At 33.8% G+C, this 19,406-nt stretch overlaps 1 protein-coding gene across 3 annotated transcripts in view; it reads left to right on the top strand.

Moving 5' to 3' along the window:
- The window catches only part of LOC124354487 (ubiquitin carboxyl-terminal hydrolase 7), a 191,287-nt gene that overhangs the window by 142,410 nt on the left and 29,471 nt on the right, over positions 1-19,406 (top strand). For 2 of the 3 annotated variants that reach the window (XM_046804983.1, XM_046804984.1), the window contains exons 16-20: positions 6,294-6,401; positions 10,692-10,810; positions 14,906-15,073; positions 15,804-15,957; positions 17,480-17,616. In XM_046804983.1, the coding sequence (XP_046660939.1) occupies positions 6,294-6,401; positions 10,692-10,810; positions 14,906-15,073; positions 15,804-15,957; positions 17,480-17,616 (686 nt within the window). The remainder of the gene's footprint in view (positions 1-6,293; positions 6,402-10,691; positions 10,811-14,905; positions 15,074-15,803; positions 15,958-17,479; positions 17,617-19,406) is intronic. The other variant, XM_046804985.1, reaches the window with a different exon arrangement.

The following is a 19,406-nucleotide window of genomic DNA, read 5'->3' as shown; positions in this document are numbered from 1 at the left end:
TAAAAAATAGTTGTCAAATTATGGAAAAAGGGTCTGGCATTCTTCGCATGTACTTTTTGAAAACAGGTTGGCATTTTTCGCATAGTCACTGAAAAAAATGTCTGGCATTAAAAGGGTTAATACATTTCAATATGAGCGCCCTTAGTCGCTCGACGAATCTCAAATGATACTCAACTTCTCTCCGAACATTCGTTAAGATTTTTTCGGTTATGGTTCTCATTGCTTTATTTATCCTGTCTTTTAAGTGGTTCAGGTCACAAATTTGTGTGAATAAACAACGCTTTTGATGTTCCCCCACAAGAAAAAATCACAAGGTGTCAGGTCTGGACTCCTTGGTGGCCACAGCGTAGGTCCTTGCCAGCCTATCCACCGATCTCCAATTTGTTCTTCACACTGGCCTAAAATAGTTTAATTGTTACTGAAATTGTTGGAGCTGTGCAGTAAAATATCATGAAATATTGGAGAGAAATTTCAGAGGTACTTATAAAATCATTTCATTCTTCGATTCTAGGGCCTCATCTTTAAACTTCTCTAAAATAGATCAAGAGATTGGAATATCTTTCAATAACTATCACTTATCTCAGGATTGTTTGGAATGCCATTAAAAATGAATATACTGTCCCTGTTTTTCAGAATGAAATTGCATGCGAAACCAAGGGTAACTGCATACAGGGTGTCTACTACTCATGGAAGTTCCGGAAAAGTCATGAATTATTCTTTTAAGTCACTGAAATTTTCTGTTTAAAATATCAGTTTTTAAGGCATAGTTATAACTATTGATGTGTTGAAGCCAAATCTCAATCCACTGAATTTTGAACAAAGATTCAGACTCGAGAATCGATGACAGTATTCGACAATCGCATCTGCGGAGACTATCAGTGTCTTTTTATAGTTATTAACTCAGCTCTACTCAAATTACCAACTGCTATTTTACATTTTTGTTGTACTTTGTGTTTAAAGATTGTAAATAGATAATCTAGTTAACAAATTAACTAAATTTTGAAAATAATGTTTTGTTTGCAGTTAGTACATTCTTTATATAATGTTCGTGCTTCGCCGTGAGTATGCCTGATCACCAAATAGTAATACCTCGAAGTTTTGAGACATCTCAGGAATGCGGTACGGTGAAAACATCCTAAATTGTGGGCTAGTGGAAGCTGGGTGCTTTATGGCGATAATGCACCTGCTGATTTCTCTCATATGATTCAACAGTTTTGGCAAAGTACTGCACCAGCCAGGATTCACATTCTCCATATTGTACGTGTGATTTTTGGCTGTTTTGGAATTGAAATCCTTGCTTCAAGGAAATGAGATATGAAACAGTTGAAGAAGTCAAACTAAATGTGCCGGTGTAGTTAATGGCAATCTCGTAGGCGTACTTTGCAACTTGTTTCTCAAAGTGGAAAGGTCATTTGACCAAGTGCATCATGATCAATAGGGTTACAATGGAAGGAGACTAAAGTTTGGTTATTAGTTTTCACATTATTAATCTTTAAACATTTTAAATATCTGCCATCTTGAAGCATAATATGACAGTTATGTTAAAATTAATTAATTAAAATTGCAAGAACAATAATTGAGCTAAATTTAATTTTTTGTCTCTACTGGTTTTTGAAATAAGAAATAATATTTGATACTCATATTGACAGACGGGTGATAAACTGGACATTTTTGACCCATGTTTATATGCAACAATTTTTGTTTATATTACCTTTTATTACTCAAAGAGTTCATTAACACCTTGTATATTAAAGTAAGAATAAGAGTTTTTTTTTATCACATCTACTAATATTTTGTGTTGCACATTAAAATTTAACAATATGGTTTAATAGTAACTGACAGTTATCTGTTAATTAACACAAATAAGGTAGAGGTTATTCACATGTCCCTACAGGTGTTCTGAAAATACTCTTTAACCCTCCTCTGCAGGTTTTAGTGTCTGGTGACTGAGTAGGTATTCTTTTTACGTGTTTTCATTCAGGGAGTCTTAAAAAGTGGGGATCATTAAAATTTTTTCCAATTGCATCACACCATACGTTCAATGTCCAGTTCTCAAAGAACCGATAAAGCATGTTATGATGGTTTACTTCAGTTGTCAGAGCCATTTTCATAAGTTAACAAAAATATTTAAGGGAGTAATCTATATTAAATTGATCCTCAATCTTAAAACCATTGTAGGGTATGGTAAAACTTCAAATAAAGAAAGGTTGTTTTTTATTGACCTTTTGTTTAACGTGAAAAATGGAATAGATTACAGTTCGAAAATGTTGATGTAGTGATTTTATTTTTCAAATTTAGTAAGTGGAATGAAAAATGCCCTTAGTTTATAAATTTTGAAAAGGAGATGTCATTAGGAGTTGTGGAAAAAAATCCTGCTTCCCAAGAATGCACAAAGGAGTTACAATAAAATAGGTGTACAAACAATTTTTATAATGTTTTGGTACATACTGTATATACAGTTAATCAAAATTTTATGAAGTTGTGCTACAGTAGTTAGGTTTCAAAAATCCTTGGGGAAGTGGGGTGTAACGTAATCCATGATTATATTTAAAAAATTCTAAACTGACCCTCATCCCTCCAAAAGTATCATTTTAAGTCAGTGAACAGATTTGGCTTTAATTTCCATAGTTCTTTGGGATCAAAAACTTTAGGTTAAAGATTCTATTTCTCCATTTGCTAGGGTGTTAGAGATATAGCAGCCCAAGTACATACACCCATCATATCTATATAAAAATATTATATATATATATATAAAATAATATTATTATATATATATAGTCGCTTAATCACTAATTCTTCATATCCTGGAAAGTTGAATTTCCCCTAGAATAACTGTTTTCATTTCCCGACTTCTGGATGTCCTATGAAAACTAAATTTACACACACACATGCACGTGTATTATGCTCTCAAAAGACAAATAAAATCATTTTCATGAAGATAGACCACTCCATAGGAATCGAAATGGAGTTCTGACCCTTAGAACTATATTTTTTTCACATCTCTAATATCCTACATCGATTAAATTTGACACAAATGTGTCTTTAGTTCTCAACAGACTTGTCAAAAGATTTGTCATGGAGATCAACCACCCATAAGAGGTTTAAATGATTTTAACATCTAGCTGTTGTAGGGCAAGGTGAAATTTGATACACATGTATTATGCCCTCAACAGACAACCGGTACCTGAAATATCTTTAACCAGAAGTAGATTATAATGACAGAAGTTACTTTGTAACCAAAATATATTTTTAAACCAACTTACATAATATGTTTTTTTAATCAGGACAACAATGCAAACTCTACTACTACACCGGGAGTAGATTCCAAAGGACAGAATTAGCCACTTTTTGACCGAAGAAGGTCTTTTAGACCTATGTTTGTGTATATTTTCTTGACCAGGACGACAATACTAACGTTACTGCGCCACAAAAATATCTTAAGATAAGAAGTACTTTACAATGTTTAGAAGTAGTTGCTATTTTACCAGAGTATACTTTTCAGATAAACATATCATATACTTTCATAATCGGTGCAACGATGCTGACTACTACAGCACCAAAAGTATATTACAGCGATCTGGTGCAGAGGCTTTTTGACTAAAGTAGACACCAAAACAACAATAGTAGTAGTTGTCATTTCTATTTTCTTAGATCAGGGCAACAACGCGAACATTACTAGGGCACTTACTTAAATCTTACTTGGTAAGATTACAAAGGCCTGGAAGTAGACATATTTTCACCAAAGTAGGCTTCTCAGACAGACTGTTTTATTATTGTTATTATTTGTTTTTATCTTAGAAATAAAGAAAACTTACGGCTTTTGTGTAATATAATTTATACGCACTAGAAAAGTATCTTTAGATGCTGAAATAAGAGCCAGTGGAAATGCTGTTTATGTTTGAACCTCAATAAACACACTAAACACTGAGATAATACGAGGGCTGTTTTTTAAGTAAGGGCCATTTTTTTTTTTTTTTTTTTTTTTTTTAATAAACAACAATTATTTTTTTCAAAATACATTTATTTTCAGAATCTACATACTTTTTTTTATTTGTCTATATAGTTGCCTTGTTTGTTAAGGCACTTATCATATCTTAAAACTAAGTTTTGAAATCCCTCTTCAAAGAAATTTGCCGCCTGCTCTGACAACGGTTCACGGCCGTCTTGACTTCTTCGTTGTCATTGTAGCGCTTCCCGCCAAGATGATTTTTCAAGTACCGAAAAAGGTGGAAATCGCTCGGAGCAAGGTCGGGGCTGTATGGCGGATGATTCAAAACTTCCCAGCCAAAAGAGTCGATCATTTCCTGTGTCCGAGCAGCAGTGTGAGGCCTTGCATTGTCGTGGAGGAGCAGAATTCCCTTTGTCAGCATGCCGCGTCTTTTGTTCTGAATGGCGCTTCGGAGACTGGCCAGGGTTGCGCAGTAGGCTTCTGAGTTAATCGTCATTCCTCGCGGCATAAAGTCCACTAGCAAAACACCGCGCCTGTCCCAGAACACAGTTGCCATAACTTTGCGCCACGACAGCGTTTGCTTGGCTTTGACTTTGACTGGAGATGTTGTGTGCCGCCATTCCATGGACTGTTGCTTTGATTCAGGAGTGATATGGGATACCCATGTTTCATCTCCTGTGACAATTCGACTCAACATGTTATCTCCTTCCTCGTCGTAGCGGGTCAAGAAAGTCAAAGAACTGCTTAATCTCTTTTTTTTGTGATCCTCAGTGAGGAGTTTGGGTACCCATTTTAAGCACAATTTTTTAAAGTTTAGGTTTTCTGACACAATTTTGTACAGTACTGACCTGGACACTTGAGGAAATTCCATAGAGAGAGTGGTTATTGTGAACCGTCGGTCCTCATGAATTTTTGCGTCAACTGCAGTAACCAAATCTCCCGTGATCACAGATGGCCGGCCTGAGCGATCTTAATCGTGGACATTTTCGCGGCCATCTTTAAATTCTCGGATCCATTTCCGCACTTTACTTTCACTCATTGCCTTGGCACCATACACCTCACAAAGCCGACGGTGAATGTCAGTAGCCGACATGTTTCTTGCAGTCAAAAATCGTATCACTGACCGAATCTCACACACGGTGGGTGATTCGATAATCTTAAACATTTTAAAGATCCACAGTAATGCATACAGGTTAGCTACAGAGCTGCAACTGACATGAAGTTGTTCGCTAGGAAAGCTGGGAGGCGGGGCGCACGCTCGTTACGGCAGGAACGCGAACTACTACCGTGTACGGGAGAACGGCCCTTACTTAAAAAACAACCCTCATACACACCACAAACATGACTATTTTAGATTCTATCTCAGACCATATTGATTCTTTTAATTTTAAATTTAGACTTCTGACATAAAATTAAATGGAGTATAAGTTTTAAAATATTTCTGAAGATTTAAAAAGATATCAACAGTATAATTTTGTAGTATTGTTATTATTGGCCCTATAATAACTGAGCATTAAGGGGAGAAATTCCAAGTTAATACCTTTGGTAGATACATGGGCAGAATACTGCTATTGCTTATTGACTATTGTAAGATAAGAAACAGCAAGATCTGTGAACAAACAAGAAGTAGAATTGTTTGTATCTGCCAAATTCAATAATAATCTTATGTTGCCAAACCCATAGTATCGCACATCAATTTGGTAATATTTTCAGCTAACTTGTGATTTTTCTAAAAATTAAAGTGTAAATAATGTAGTAAAATGGAAATAGGACATTAACTTTGAAAGTGGTTCAGAGATATTTGTTATAAAACTATTGATTTCAGCTATCATAATTGTGGAAGCAGAAAGAGAGATGAAACAACAGCATGGCAAAATAACATATCAAAAGTATTGTGAACATTTTATTTAATGGGAGTACAATTTTACTACAAAAATCTTTTTTTATTAATTTTGCTAGCCAGCCAACTTTTGTGGTTACATTATTTACTTTGTGAATATAGTGTAACAGGGAAGGTGAAATCTCAGTATGTTATGTTAGTGAATTTCATGTTATGGCATGAAAATAAATTAAAGTAAATGTTTTTGAATGCACATGACATGTTGATTATACCATAGATTTGGCATATGTGAATTTCAACACAGGTATAGGGTTAGGGAGGGAATACCTACCATCTATAAAAGATTTTCGGTTGAAACTAACTTGAAAGTGGATATTGCATTTATATTTGAGGTAATACAATTAAATAAAAACATGGAAAATATGGTACAGTTTTAAAACCTGAAAAATTAATGAGTTCCATATTTAAAATATTTGGACTTTTACATGAAAATTTCTTTTTTAGGAGTTTCGAATTAGGCATCATGCAATGAGAAAGGAAGCAAGGGTGAATTTTCTTCAGGGAACCTTTGATCTAAAGGACACACCAGACTCTTACTTGCATGCTGACATGTTAAGTTGTATAGCTTAGTTTTTGTTTTATTTATTTTACAGACTAACTTGTATATATTATTAATTAATATTATATTTTAATAGTGTACCTCTAGGAACACTATTTGGTGTTGTTGAAAGTTTATATATATATATATATCTCACTGGCGCTATGGTTCAATATTCAATTAAATAGAAATTAAACGAAACAAAAAAACCAACCAAAAATGCTGTCTATCTTTCAATTTTATGTATTATTATAAAAGGTTAAGTTCTAACATTTTTGTTGTACGTTGATAAAATCAATTAATTCAATGAAAATATTAAGGTATTAATCTAGTACCTCAACATTAATTTATATCATGTAATTCATTTGTGAACTGAGTAGGTACTTTAAACAAATATTTTTATTAAATTTATAAATACTATCAAAGTAAAAGTAAAATGGCAATCAGGCAACACCATATCCAAGCCGGTAATATAGCGGTAGATAAATCTTCTTAGTGCCAAAGTACTGTAGTGAAAAACTAATGAATCATTTCAACTGGCAAAAATTGTCTTGTAATCAATACAATGTATCAAATGGGTTAAAAATAGTTTTATAGTCTTCTGGTTAGTAATAGTAGATGAACGGTCAGATATTTATTTTGAGTGGGTACCCTGGAAAAAGTTATTGTCTTTGTAGATCTGCAAAAGATAAATATAAAAAAAAATGATTAACCTTTATTTGAAAAAGTTACAGAAATTATTGGTTTGTTGATAGTTATATTCCAAACTTCAGATTAAAAAGGTCCTTAGAATTTGAAATAAAACTATCCGTAATAAATTCTTTAAAATTCGGAATTGAATTCTATATTTGACCATTACTTATATATATATACAGTAAGTTTTTATAAATGGCAATAACCTAATTTCATTTAATAAGGATTGATACTTATTGAAATTACATTATATATCCATTATTGAATAAGGGAAAAAGTTAAATGTGATCATGAAAAAAGTAAGCGTGACACCCCCTACCTGCTTTGATTGTAGAGGCTGGTACAGTTGGCTTCCCCTTCTTCCAGTGAGACATGACTGAAATTAATGTCTAAAATCCTTCTTTATGGATCTCACAGGAAGTGGCCCCTATCCCTTACCTTACCCATCCAGAATATCCTGTCATTCGGAAGCAGTACAAAGATCCTTTTCAGGCTAAGATCAGTTTGTCACCTTCTTGCTCAAAGAAAAAACTTAAATTATTTTTGTACATTGTTACAATTTAAACTAAGTACTTACCGTATCTAGGTATAATGATACTCATTACTGGTAAATATTACATGGCAATTTGTCTTACTTTGTCACATTAAAAACACATTATTGTACACTTCAAAGAGTGATGCAATCCTCCAGTTCGTCCATATCTTTAACAGAAGCAATACATTAAATAAATAACAAATCAATGAAAACAAATCAATTAATGAACTAATAGCTAATTAAAACACAGATAAAAGAATTTTCTAGGACCAACAATAATTGTTTAATTCATGATTAATCCCAAAAAAAACTCACCCACTTCATAAAATAAGTTTTCCAAAAGGAAAAAGCCAATTTGTCTCTTGAAAATACCAAATGGTGGTCTTGATCTATTTGGCAGTGCATTTCATAACTTTGATTCAAGAGATAATGTTGCTAATGAATATTATTTGGAAGTAAGTTTTTTTATTACAGTATTGTTTGCGCCCCTTGTGTTATATTTTCGGTTGATTTGATATGTTAAGTTGTTTGACATAGCTATATAAAGCAACAGTTTATACACAACTAAACAATGGACTGTCATAATATGAAATTCTTGAAATTTTTGTTTACATGAATCCTTATAGCCAATACCAAAAATATAACGTACTGCTTTTTTTGTATTAATAACATTTTATTAATGTTCTTTTTAAATGTATTTCCCCACATTTCAGTACCATAATCCAATTGAGAGTAAAAAATGCATAATATAACATTTTAAGAGCCTTTTCATTGTAGGATTCAGACAGTTTTCTAATCATAAATGTTGCTTTAGATAGCTTTAAAAAAAGAGTAGTTATATGGTCAATCTAATTTAAATTTTTGTTGATAATCAATCTGAGAAATTTTTTAGAATCATACATTGGTATTACTAAATTATCAACTGCTATTTGAATATCAAAGGAAGATTTTTTTTATTTGAAGTAAAATTTTCAGCTGTTGATTTATTTGCATTTACTGTTAAAAAGTTTTCATTAATGTATTGCACTATATTATTAATTCGTATATTTCCTATAATTTCTAAATCCTCCAACTTTATAGTATAGATGTGTCATCTGCATATAAAATTGTCTGGTTAGGATTACTTACATTTTCAATATAATTAACATACATTAAAATAGCAATGGACCAAGAACAGAACCCTGCAAGCTTTTTAACATCTATTAAATAAAATTCAACCATGCGTGCAAGTCACAGCGTTTTACACAGCATTGAGATGTGACCTGGCTCTGTTGATTGATTTTTTTGTTTCGCATTGACATAAGAAAAGAAATGTTTCATCACCAGTAACTATGTGGTCAAGAAATGGATCACTTTCATGTTACTATATAAGAAACTTTGGAACAGAACCCGTTCTCTTTATTTTTAGTTGCATCAGTTTGGTTACTCATCAGACACAAACATGTACAATATTCAATTTTCTCAGTCACAATTTTATAAACTAGAGTTCTTAATATCTGTGGAATGCTTTAAAAGATCTATGATTGTGAACCTTTGATTTTCCCTAACCTTACGATTGATTTGTTTGACGAGGTCATCATAAACCACAGGCAGTCTGCCTCTTTGCTTTTATTGGGAATGTTGTGTATTCTTCATGAAACAATTGGCATAATTTTTAACTGTAGTATAGCTCATAATGCCTTCTCCATACAAAGAACACAATTCACTGCGAATTTCCACTAGTTGCATTTTCTTTACAAAAAAAAATCTAATATTGTTATCTACTCCTCAATTGGCTGGAGAGTTGATTGTGGCAGCAATTTTGAATACTAGTTTAGAACACACCAGCCATGTTTTGTGTTCAAACTTATTCCTCATATAGACAAGAACTTAGAAAACCTCTACTTTACTAAAACCGATATCCTGTCCTTTATGGCTTCTGGATTGATAGTAGCACCAGCCTTGATCTCAGCCACGGATAGACTTCTGTTCAGCCTCTACTAGTCTTTCCTTAAGTTTAGGCTACAATCATCCTCCTCAGTAAACTAGACCTATTGATCAAGTTGTTCCCTTACCCCTAATACTCCGACATTTTAGATTAGTGTTGTATATGCAAAGCAAATAGGTACATTACAAACAAAACACAACAAACTAAAAGTAACAAACTAATTTATACACCACCAATCACATTTAAACACTTCTAGAGATTGGATGTTTTAATATTTTTTGTGAAACATAGAACTACAGCACAGGCTAATGCTCATCTCACAGTTGAAGCAAGGGCGTAGGCTCAGGAGAAAACCAAGGAGTTCTCAAAATTTTGAATTGTTTCAATAATTTTTTTTGTAAACGATTATTATTATTATTAAAATAATTCGGTATTACTGACATGTACTGCTGAAGGATGGTTCTCAACTTAGAAACGGGTCAAGAACTTTTTAAGGAACAAAATGGGGCCTTACTTTCTGTCCACTACAGGAAAATGTCAGTTGTCTTGAGTTGAAGATAAACCAAACAGAATGATCCTCTTTCATAAAGAACAAGTGTTATAATTTCGATTCATTTTATAAGAATAAATAGTATTCAAACAGTTTGTAGAAACTGACATCACAAGTTTTGAACATTTATTAAATATAATACTATAAGACATTAAGTTGGTAAGTGAAATAACTATAAATAGTAGTTCATACTGGTAGTAAAGAATTAAAATAAAATACATAATCAGATTTCTATACAAAATTCTAAGTAAAAAATTGTTTTATTATGCCTGCTTAATAATACATAAATTCTGAGCTGTTCTTTTTAAATTTTTGGAATATATTAAAGTATTTTATTTTTATTGGGCCATTATTAATTAATAAACTTACAACAGGAATTTATCTAACAATTTTTAAGCTAAAAAACTTGTATCTAGAACTGAAACAAATTCATGATCAATATTTGAGTTTTAAGTAATTGGCTTTTTTTAAACTCTACTTGTACTTATACTGTAGTTCTTTTCTCTTTTGTTAATAATTTTAAATGAAGAATCATGCAAATTCGTTAGTTTATCGCTACTGACCCCTTCCATGGGCTGATGGACTGATGTGTTACCTAGGTGTTAGAAGAGCTGATGGACGGGGACATTATAGTATTCCAGAAGAAGCCAAGAGAGAACAGAAGACACCTACCAAACGCCACCGAACCCGAGGTGTCCACATGTCGGGAATACTTCCGGTGAGTCTGAGTAATATGACATCTCTGAGATCAAAGATTGTTGTATTATTAAAAGGTACGGCTTACCAAGGGCACAATATAAATATTAATTGATGTTAAATATTCTAATTTGTATCATCCCAAATCTTAGCAGTAAAGCGGGACACTGGAAGATTTTTTAAATTTGAAGTAAACTTGTGAGTTTTTGTGGTCTTTAAGAGTAATTTTACAGCTTTTTATACCTAATAATATTTTATATTTATTACTACAGAGGTTTGTCGTAACCACAATCAACTTACCAGTTAACTCTATATTATTGACATACTTCCTTCTTAAGTTAGTAAGATATAACTATTTAAACAGATTTAAAAAGGCAAGTCATCATCATCATCATCATCGTCAGACGTTTCCGTTCTCACGGGTCGTCGTACACAGCCTCCTCCACTTTAGTCTATCCTTCCAGGTCTCCTCTTCATCCACCTGTATTTTTCTGTAGTCCCCTTCTCTCTATGTCTTTCCACACTTGGTCCTCCCATCTTCCTCTCGGTCTTCCTCTTGGTCTTCTTCCTCCTTCCTCCTTCTCCAGTGCTATTCTAGGCATTCTATTATCTCCCATCCTCTTCACATGCCCCATCCACTGTATTCTTCTTCCTTCCATTGTCTCTTGCAGTGAAACTACCTTCAATCTTTCTCTGGTTATTTCGTTCCTTATTCTATCTCTTCTTGTACTCTTCTCTATCCCTCTTAAAAAATCTCATTTCCTGCAGCTTGCAATCTGCTTAAATCATTTTTTAGTCCACGTCCACGTCTCTGCTCCATATAATAAAATTGGTTGGAAATAAGATTTATACATCAATACTTTTGATTCTTTCCCAATGTTCCAACTCCACACAATCTTCTTCACCATATTGAAAAACTTTCCACTCTTCCATATTCTGTTTCCTATCTCTTCTCTTATTGTGCCCCTATCTGTTGTATGATACTTTCCTAAATAACAGAATTCCTTCACCTTTTCAAGTCTTTTTCCTTCAAACTAACACGTCTTTGTTATTTCCATCCCTTCTCTCTACTTTCATTACTTTACATTTTTGTATGTTCATCTCTAAACCATATTTCTTCGCCACTTTTGCCCATTTGTTTAACTCTCGTTCTAACTCTTCTTTCCTATTTCCCATATCATTATGTCATCCGCATATGCTATTGTCTTAAGTTCTTCTGCTCCTCTGTTTCCTTGTACTTCTAGAATAATTTCATCCATTATAATATTGAAAAGGAAAGGTGACAATATGCTTCCCTGCCTTACTCCTCCTCTCTGTTTTAAAAGTATCTGTATATTTTTCTTCAATTCTCACCCTGTTTTTACATATGCCGTACAGGTTCTTTATTCTTTCTACTATTCCCTCACGCAATCCTCTCTTTCTCATGCTCTCCCATATCCTTTCTCTCAGTACCTTATCATATGCCTTCTGTAGGTCTATAAACGCTACCATTGTATCTTTTCCGTATTCCCACCTCTTTTCTAACACTTGTCTCATCACAAAAATAGCATCCACCGTTGACCTACCTTTCCTAAAACCACATTGCTCCTCTCTTCCTGTTTCTTCCAGTACCGGTCTAATTTTTCTGCAACAGTAATTTTTTCATAAATTTTTTGTGTATGGCACAACAAAGTTATTCCCCTGTAATTCTCTCGCATTTTTGCTTATTGCCTTTCTTAAAAATCGGCACTATTATTCCCATTTTCCAGTCTTCTGGTATCTTCTTTTCCTTCCAAATCACTCTCATCACTCTGTACAACCATTGAATTCCCAATGGGCCCGCCGCCTTTATCATCTCAGCCGTCAGCTCGTCTATTCCCGCAGATTTCCCCTCTTTCATCTCTTTAAAACCGCTTTTTCCAATTCGCACATACTAAAATCCTCTTCATCTTCTGTCTCCTCTGTCATATCTCTTCTTTCCTCTTCATTTTCTGTTCCTTCCAGTAGTTCCTTAAAATACTCTTTCCACGTCTTCAAAACCTCTTTCTCCTCCCATTTGATTTCCCCTGAAACATCCACCACCTTAGTCAACATTTCTTTAGGTTTCGTCTTGTTCCTTATCACCCCATAAAAAAAATCTTCTTATTTCCTTTGAAGTTTGATTTCAGTTTTTTCTTCAAAATCCTTCCATGTCCTCTCCTTTGCCTCCTTCATCATCTTTGCTGATGCCCTTGCAAGTCTCTTCCATTTATCCCTCTTTTCGTTTGACCTATCCTTAAACCATTCTCGCCAAGCTCTATTTTTGTTTTTAACTGCTTCAGCAATTCTTTCATTCCACCAAGGGGTCTCTTTATCCCTTCTTTTACCTGAAGTTCGTCCACATGTTTCTTCTGCAGCTTTGACTATAGCATTCTTGAAATTTGTCCATTCCTCCTCTCCTGTTTTGACCTCCCCCTTGGGTATCGTTCCTCTAATGTTATTTACAAACTCCTCTCTAACTTTCGTATCTTTTAACTTCCATGTCTTGATTCTGTTAGTCTTTTGCATGTATCCTTTCCAAACCTCATTCTTTGAAAATCAGCTACCACCAGCCTGTGATCTCCTCCCATACTTTCACTGGGTATAACTTTTACATCTGCCATGTATGGCTGCAGGCATTTTCCTCACTAATATATAATCTATTAAACTTGGCTGTTCACCATTCCAATTGTATCTTGTGTATTTGTGGCTATCCCTTTTCTTGTTCCAGGTGTTCCCTATCACTATATCATTCCTTAAACAAAAAAATCCAGTAAATTTCCTCCTTCTAAATTCCTTGTTCCTACTCCAATAACATCCCATTACCTCTTCATATCCTTGTCTAAACTTACCCACTTGTGCGTTAAAATCCCCAATTATTAATTGTTCTCTCTTCTTTTACTTGTCTTTCCAGATCCTCTTCAAACTCTCTCTTCTCATCGTCCGTGCATCCCGTTTGTGGTGCGTATACCTGTATTATGTCCATTATCTCCCCCTCCATTCTGACCGTAACCTTAATAATTCTTTCACTTACCACATCCACTTTCATCACTCTGCTTGTCATCTTTTTGTCCATGACTATAGCTACTCCATTTCTTCTTCCAATTTCTCCTCCAGACCACCAAATCCTGTATCCCTGTCCCACTTCTCTACTTCCACTACCTTTCCACTTTGTTTCACTGATTCCCATTATGTTTACTCTTCTTCTCTTCATCATCTCTACTACCTCTTCTAACTTGTTCCTAAGCGTCACAACATTTATTGTACCAAATCTTAACCTTAAACAATTGCCGGGTCGTTGCCGTAAAATTTCCATCCTTTCCGAGGCTGTTCTTATTTTTGAAAGCAAGTTTTATCCACTACCGGCTTGCTAGACCTGACGTAGCTTCACCAGAGCCCCGTTAGCCGTCTCTTTGAGCCGTTGCCCGTCCCTCACGACGAGGACGAGGGTTGGACTTAGAGGGACTAAGTCCAACTAAGTCTAAAAAAGGCAAGTAAACCATTAAAATCTAGCTTTTTATTATAAGATCATTATGACACAGACTCAAATACCTTGCTTATGTCACAAAAGGTGGCCACACCACAGGCTGTATAATAAAGTAAAAAATGTACCTGTTTTAGAAAATAATCAAAGTCAGCATTGGTATTATTTACTTCTCCTAAAACCAAACTGAGATTTGTTAAAAAGACTGAAATATTTCCATTGACAAAGTTTGTGTATAGAAAAAGAATGAAAATTTGAAAGTCCATCTATCATATTCTTGTTGTGATAGTTTCTGATACATACATATGCAGTCATATTTTTTTCATTTTTCATGTTGCATTTACATTTTTTTGAGATGTAAGTTTTTTAGACCCGTGTTACATTTATAATTTATTGTATTTATTTTTTAAATAAATTACTACATGTCTGTGTTAGAATGAGACCATCAACCTGCCTTGTAACTTCAATAACTGAATTTATAAAGTCATGGATTGGGTTTTGCAAGCTCTTGAGGTTGAACTCAGAATTATAGGTGTTCATTTTATCCAGTTAACTTTTTTTCCAAATTCTACCACCTGTTTCTGTTAATTTATTATGAGGAAAAGTATAGTGGATAATTCGTATTGACTGTCACAGAGACCTGTTTTACCGGGTGGAGGTGACGTTCTGTGACAAAATGATTCCCAACGACCCCGGCTTCACCATGGAACTGTCCACAAGAATGAACTATCAACAGCTGGGGTCAGCCGTTGCGCAAAGGGTCGGCACTGATCCAGCACGCCTACAGTTCTTTAAGACGCAAACGTGAGTTAGTTATAAATATTTAATAGTTAAATCAAGTTTTAGCAAATACTTGTAATTTGTCATGTTGGGAGATAGTAAACTCATTAGACCATCAGAAAGTGCAGAGGACATCATTGACAAAGTTTACATGAATATGATGTGATTAGAGCAAACAAGTTTTAAAGTAGTTGCTGAATTAGTTTTTTGTTAATTTCATTCTAATATATAACTTATACACTATGATCTTAGAGGTTTAGGAGGAAAGTTTTAATACAGGCAGCACACAGTGTCTTTTCAGGTCTGGAATTGGGAACACATAACCTACTCTTCATTTATTTTATGGGATACAATACTTTAATATAGGTCTATTATTCCAATGTCATTATGACTAATAAATATTTTACCATACAAGCAAGTATTAAAGTACTTTTTAAGATAGCCTGAAGCTCATATAAGATGGTTGTCAATAAATTTTGTATTGATGTTGATAGCAGTTGGCATATTTATCTAGAACATGTGCTTCTAATATTGTAGATGCAATAAAATTTATGAGCTGTCCTGGAGCTTAGAAGTTAGAAGAGTACTTGAGTTGATTTAATTTGTTAAAATATTTCAGTTTTGGAATACAAATATCAAGTATTTTATGTACACAAGATCTTTTGCTATACAAATACAAACGCAGATTTAAATGTATGGAATTTGTCTTTTAAAAATTGTCTTTCAAATTATTTGATAATCTGTGCCATTATAGGTATAAGGACAGCCCCGGCAACGCATTGAGGTGTACATTTGAAGGCACGCTGAAAGATCTCCTAGTGTTCTCCAAACCGAAAGGTGTCAAGAAAATTTACTACCAGCAGCTATCGATACCTGTGTTCGAATTTGAAAATAAGAGAACTTTCAAGGTGAGTGGATTGAGTAATTTAGTATCAGCATCTACAGCATCAGCATAAAAATGCCATCTTCTTCTGTCTTTCCATTGCTGTCTCTCCTCTAGCATGAAGACTTCCCGTTGTCTTCTCCATGACTTCTCCATCTTTAGTCAACTGTACATGTTCTCTACCATCCTCTTCAAAAATCCAAATCACCTCATTCATCCCCTCTCATTCTCCTCTTCTGACACTGGTTATATCCAAATTTCTTCTAGTGACATCTTTCTATATTCTCCATTCATAATGTGAATAGTTTAAAATACAATTTATTTTTTCACAATAACTTTAATCTACAATTCATTTTTAAATATTTGTCGAAGGTTTTATGGTTTTGTAACAGAAAAGACTGACTTTCTAAAAGGCGATTATGATTAAATATGATTTAATTCCAATAATATTAAATATTTTTTAGGCTAATATAACTAATCAAGGTAAGAATACAACATACCACATGTTTTGTAACAGGCTCTTGAAGTTGCATGCGAAATCTTTCAAAATTTTTCACAAAATTTCATAACTGCCTCTGAATCAGCTGAAAGTTTCTCTCCTCAAATTTAAAGTTGTTTCATACCATGTCGTTTTGCTAGCGATATAACCATTGCACACTTGCTGTGAAATCTTCATTACCTTCCTTCGGTTATTATGAAAATATAATAGCTTTTTGTTGGAAAATAAGGTCTGATATTGAAACATCTCTGCTTCTTTGTATACAGAACCATAAAACCAGAGCTTCACTAATTTGTTTATATTCTGATTTTTACATTGATTTTCTTTCATTAGAACACTTTTTTGAAGCAAACTTTTCATTTTTATCACAGTTCCTACACCAAATCACCTTCTGTTACTTCACCGGCGCTATATTTAGAGGATAACTGTTTTTATGTTTTGACTTTATCTAATCTTCCAAGGGCTTCCAACTTTATTTTTGTTGGAACAAACTTGTTCTAACTTTTATAACTCAACTATATTGTACATTAAAAAGTAGGAAATTAAATCAAAACAGTAAACACTTGTAAAGGACTCTGTGACTGTAAGATTGTAGTGCGCATCTGACAGTGTCACCTCTGAGACTGACGTTTTATTATTTTAAGACACGATCAGAGTTCATTAGCTTTGACTGTCCGTGGTGGGTTAGAGGGAGAATGAGTTAGGAGAGCATAGTCAGTAGTAACCTACTGAAAGACCTGCCCAATCCTCACAATTCTTATGCAGCTGTTTTAAGTTGAAGGTGATGTTTACAAGTGTTATTGATTGCTCTATATTTATTTTGCTTTTACTACACAGTTCCTTGAATTACATGGAAACTTCAACTATTGACACTCAGAATTACTGAGACTCCACTGTATTTGCAGTGTATTTGTCAAATGAAGAAAAAATTAAGTTGCATTTATTTATAAATCCAAATATTTTTTATTTTGATTTGTTATTCAGAAAATAAATTTCAGACTTTTTGTATTTTACCTTAAATGTAGTATCTGATTGTATTATGTTTCAGTGCTTCTGGGTTGGTCCCAAAATGAAAGAGGAGAAGGAACTAACATTGTACCCTAACAAAAATGCCAGTGTCGCGGAACTCTTGGAGGAGGCTAAGAAGGTAGTAGAGCTATCACCTGATGGCTCAGGAAAACTTAGGTGAGCACATTTAGGTGGTAATTATACTTACATAAGACTAGCATGTCGTCTTAGAGTAGATAAGAGCTGTCACCTGGTGGCTAAGGAATACTTAAGTGAGCACATTTAGGTGATAATTATACTTACTTAGAAAAGGTAAGGTCTGTTGGATATTGAGTTTGAGTATAATAAAACTGGTGCTTTAAGTAAAGAGAATTTCATAATAAAATATTTAATCAACTTTAACAAATTCTATGTTCAGGGTCATGTACCAAGGAATAATTTATATAAAGTACAGTAGAGTCCCGTTAATCCGACCTAATTGGGACCGAGCCCTATTCGGATTATGTGATTGTTCGGATTAGCCAGAATTACAGAAAAATACGGTTTTAAATTTGAGAATGGGTCTATTTTGTTATAGAATTATCAACATTTTTATTAAAATATGTTTTCTGACTGTTGCATTGTATTTCTTGACAAATAAACTTGTTTGCGAATACTAAGCACATTTACCGTATTTAGTGTGAGAGTTCTATTGTTAAGCAATGTGAGCGTACTGGATATTGTACGGGTCCACGCGTTCAATAGTTGTACGAAACTACGCGTCATCCAATAGACTCTCTCTAATGCGACAGAAGACAATAACTGAATTTATGTCTTTTAACAATTAATATTGTACTCAATAATAATATCAGTACTGTGCGTCCAATTTTTGTTTGATTTCACTTCTTAATACAGTAATTTAACTCATACTTAACCTATAAGTTTCAATTTGGTACTGTATTTAACTTCATTATTTATGTACTGTACCGTACACAATTTGTCTTAATAAAATACTGTGTCTATTTAATTAAAGTTTTCTTTGTTTACGTACGAAATGATGCACCCATTTTCATTTTTTATGTAACTAGTTCCTATAACTGTTCATTATCGTTATAAATAATTCCTCCTGGACCTGTTCGGATTAACCGACGTTCGAATTACACGTGTTCGGATTAGCGGGACTCCACTGTAATTGTTTTGCGTTTAATTAAAAGAGCTATATATTTATAACTATAATTTTATTTAAAGTTTTTTTTGTATAAAAAGTATGATGATGATGACACTACGGATACTACATGTTACAACTTATTCACTTCACAGTCACTATGGATTGGTCATTCTGTGGCATGGAGTAGAACTAAATAAGAAACAACAGCTGCTGGAACCAAATTTTTCACTAAACTTTCTAGAGAAATTAATGAGATTAATTATCTGATAACCTTCAAAAATTAACCGAAAGACTATTTATATTGATTAAAGTTATATTAGCCGGTAAATCACTTCGGTTTTAACCTGCATTTGCTGGAGAGAAATTTGGATATGTTAATTGCGAGCTATTAAGACACCTCTAAACCATGCGTCCAGTTATATGCGTGGAACACCGCACGGTTGGTCATCAGTACAAAATCCATTTGACCATGGACACTATAGAATTATGATATGCTGCTGTTGCGCATTTATTGAATTGTGAGGTTTTTGAAAGGGAAAATAAGCGAAGGGAAAAACATCCAGTGTGCTACTGAACCGTTAAAGTACCAGATTGTTTTACGATGGAAGGTTGTTCCAATCATCCTCTGTTCCTGTCAATACCCAGAAAGTAGTACAATCACTTGTACAATATGATCTGTGGTACAACAGCTTACAATTTTTGCCCCAGCCGGCTGCGGCCCAACCCGTGCTTAAAAGCTTCTTATATAAATGACCTCATTCTAGAGCATGGGACCTGCTTGCAGTTTATAGGTGGCTAATCCACCTATAGTTTGAATGTT

Source organism: Homalodisca vitripennis, chromosome 2, assembly GCF_021130785.1.
Source record: "Homalodisca vitripennis isolate AUS2020 chromosome 2, UT_GWSS_2.1, whole genome shotgun sequence".
NCBI lineage: Eukaryota > Metazoa > Arthropoda > Insecta > Hemiptera > Cicadellidae > Homalodisca > Homalodisca vitripennis.
The sequence above is the reverse complement of the archived record's forward strand: the minus strand, read 5'-3'. Positions and strand labels throughout refer to the sequence as shown.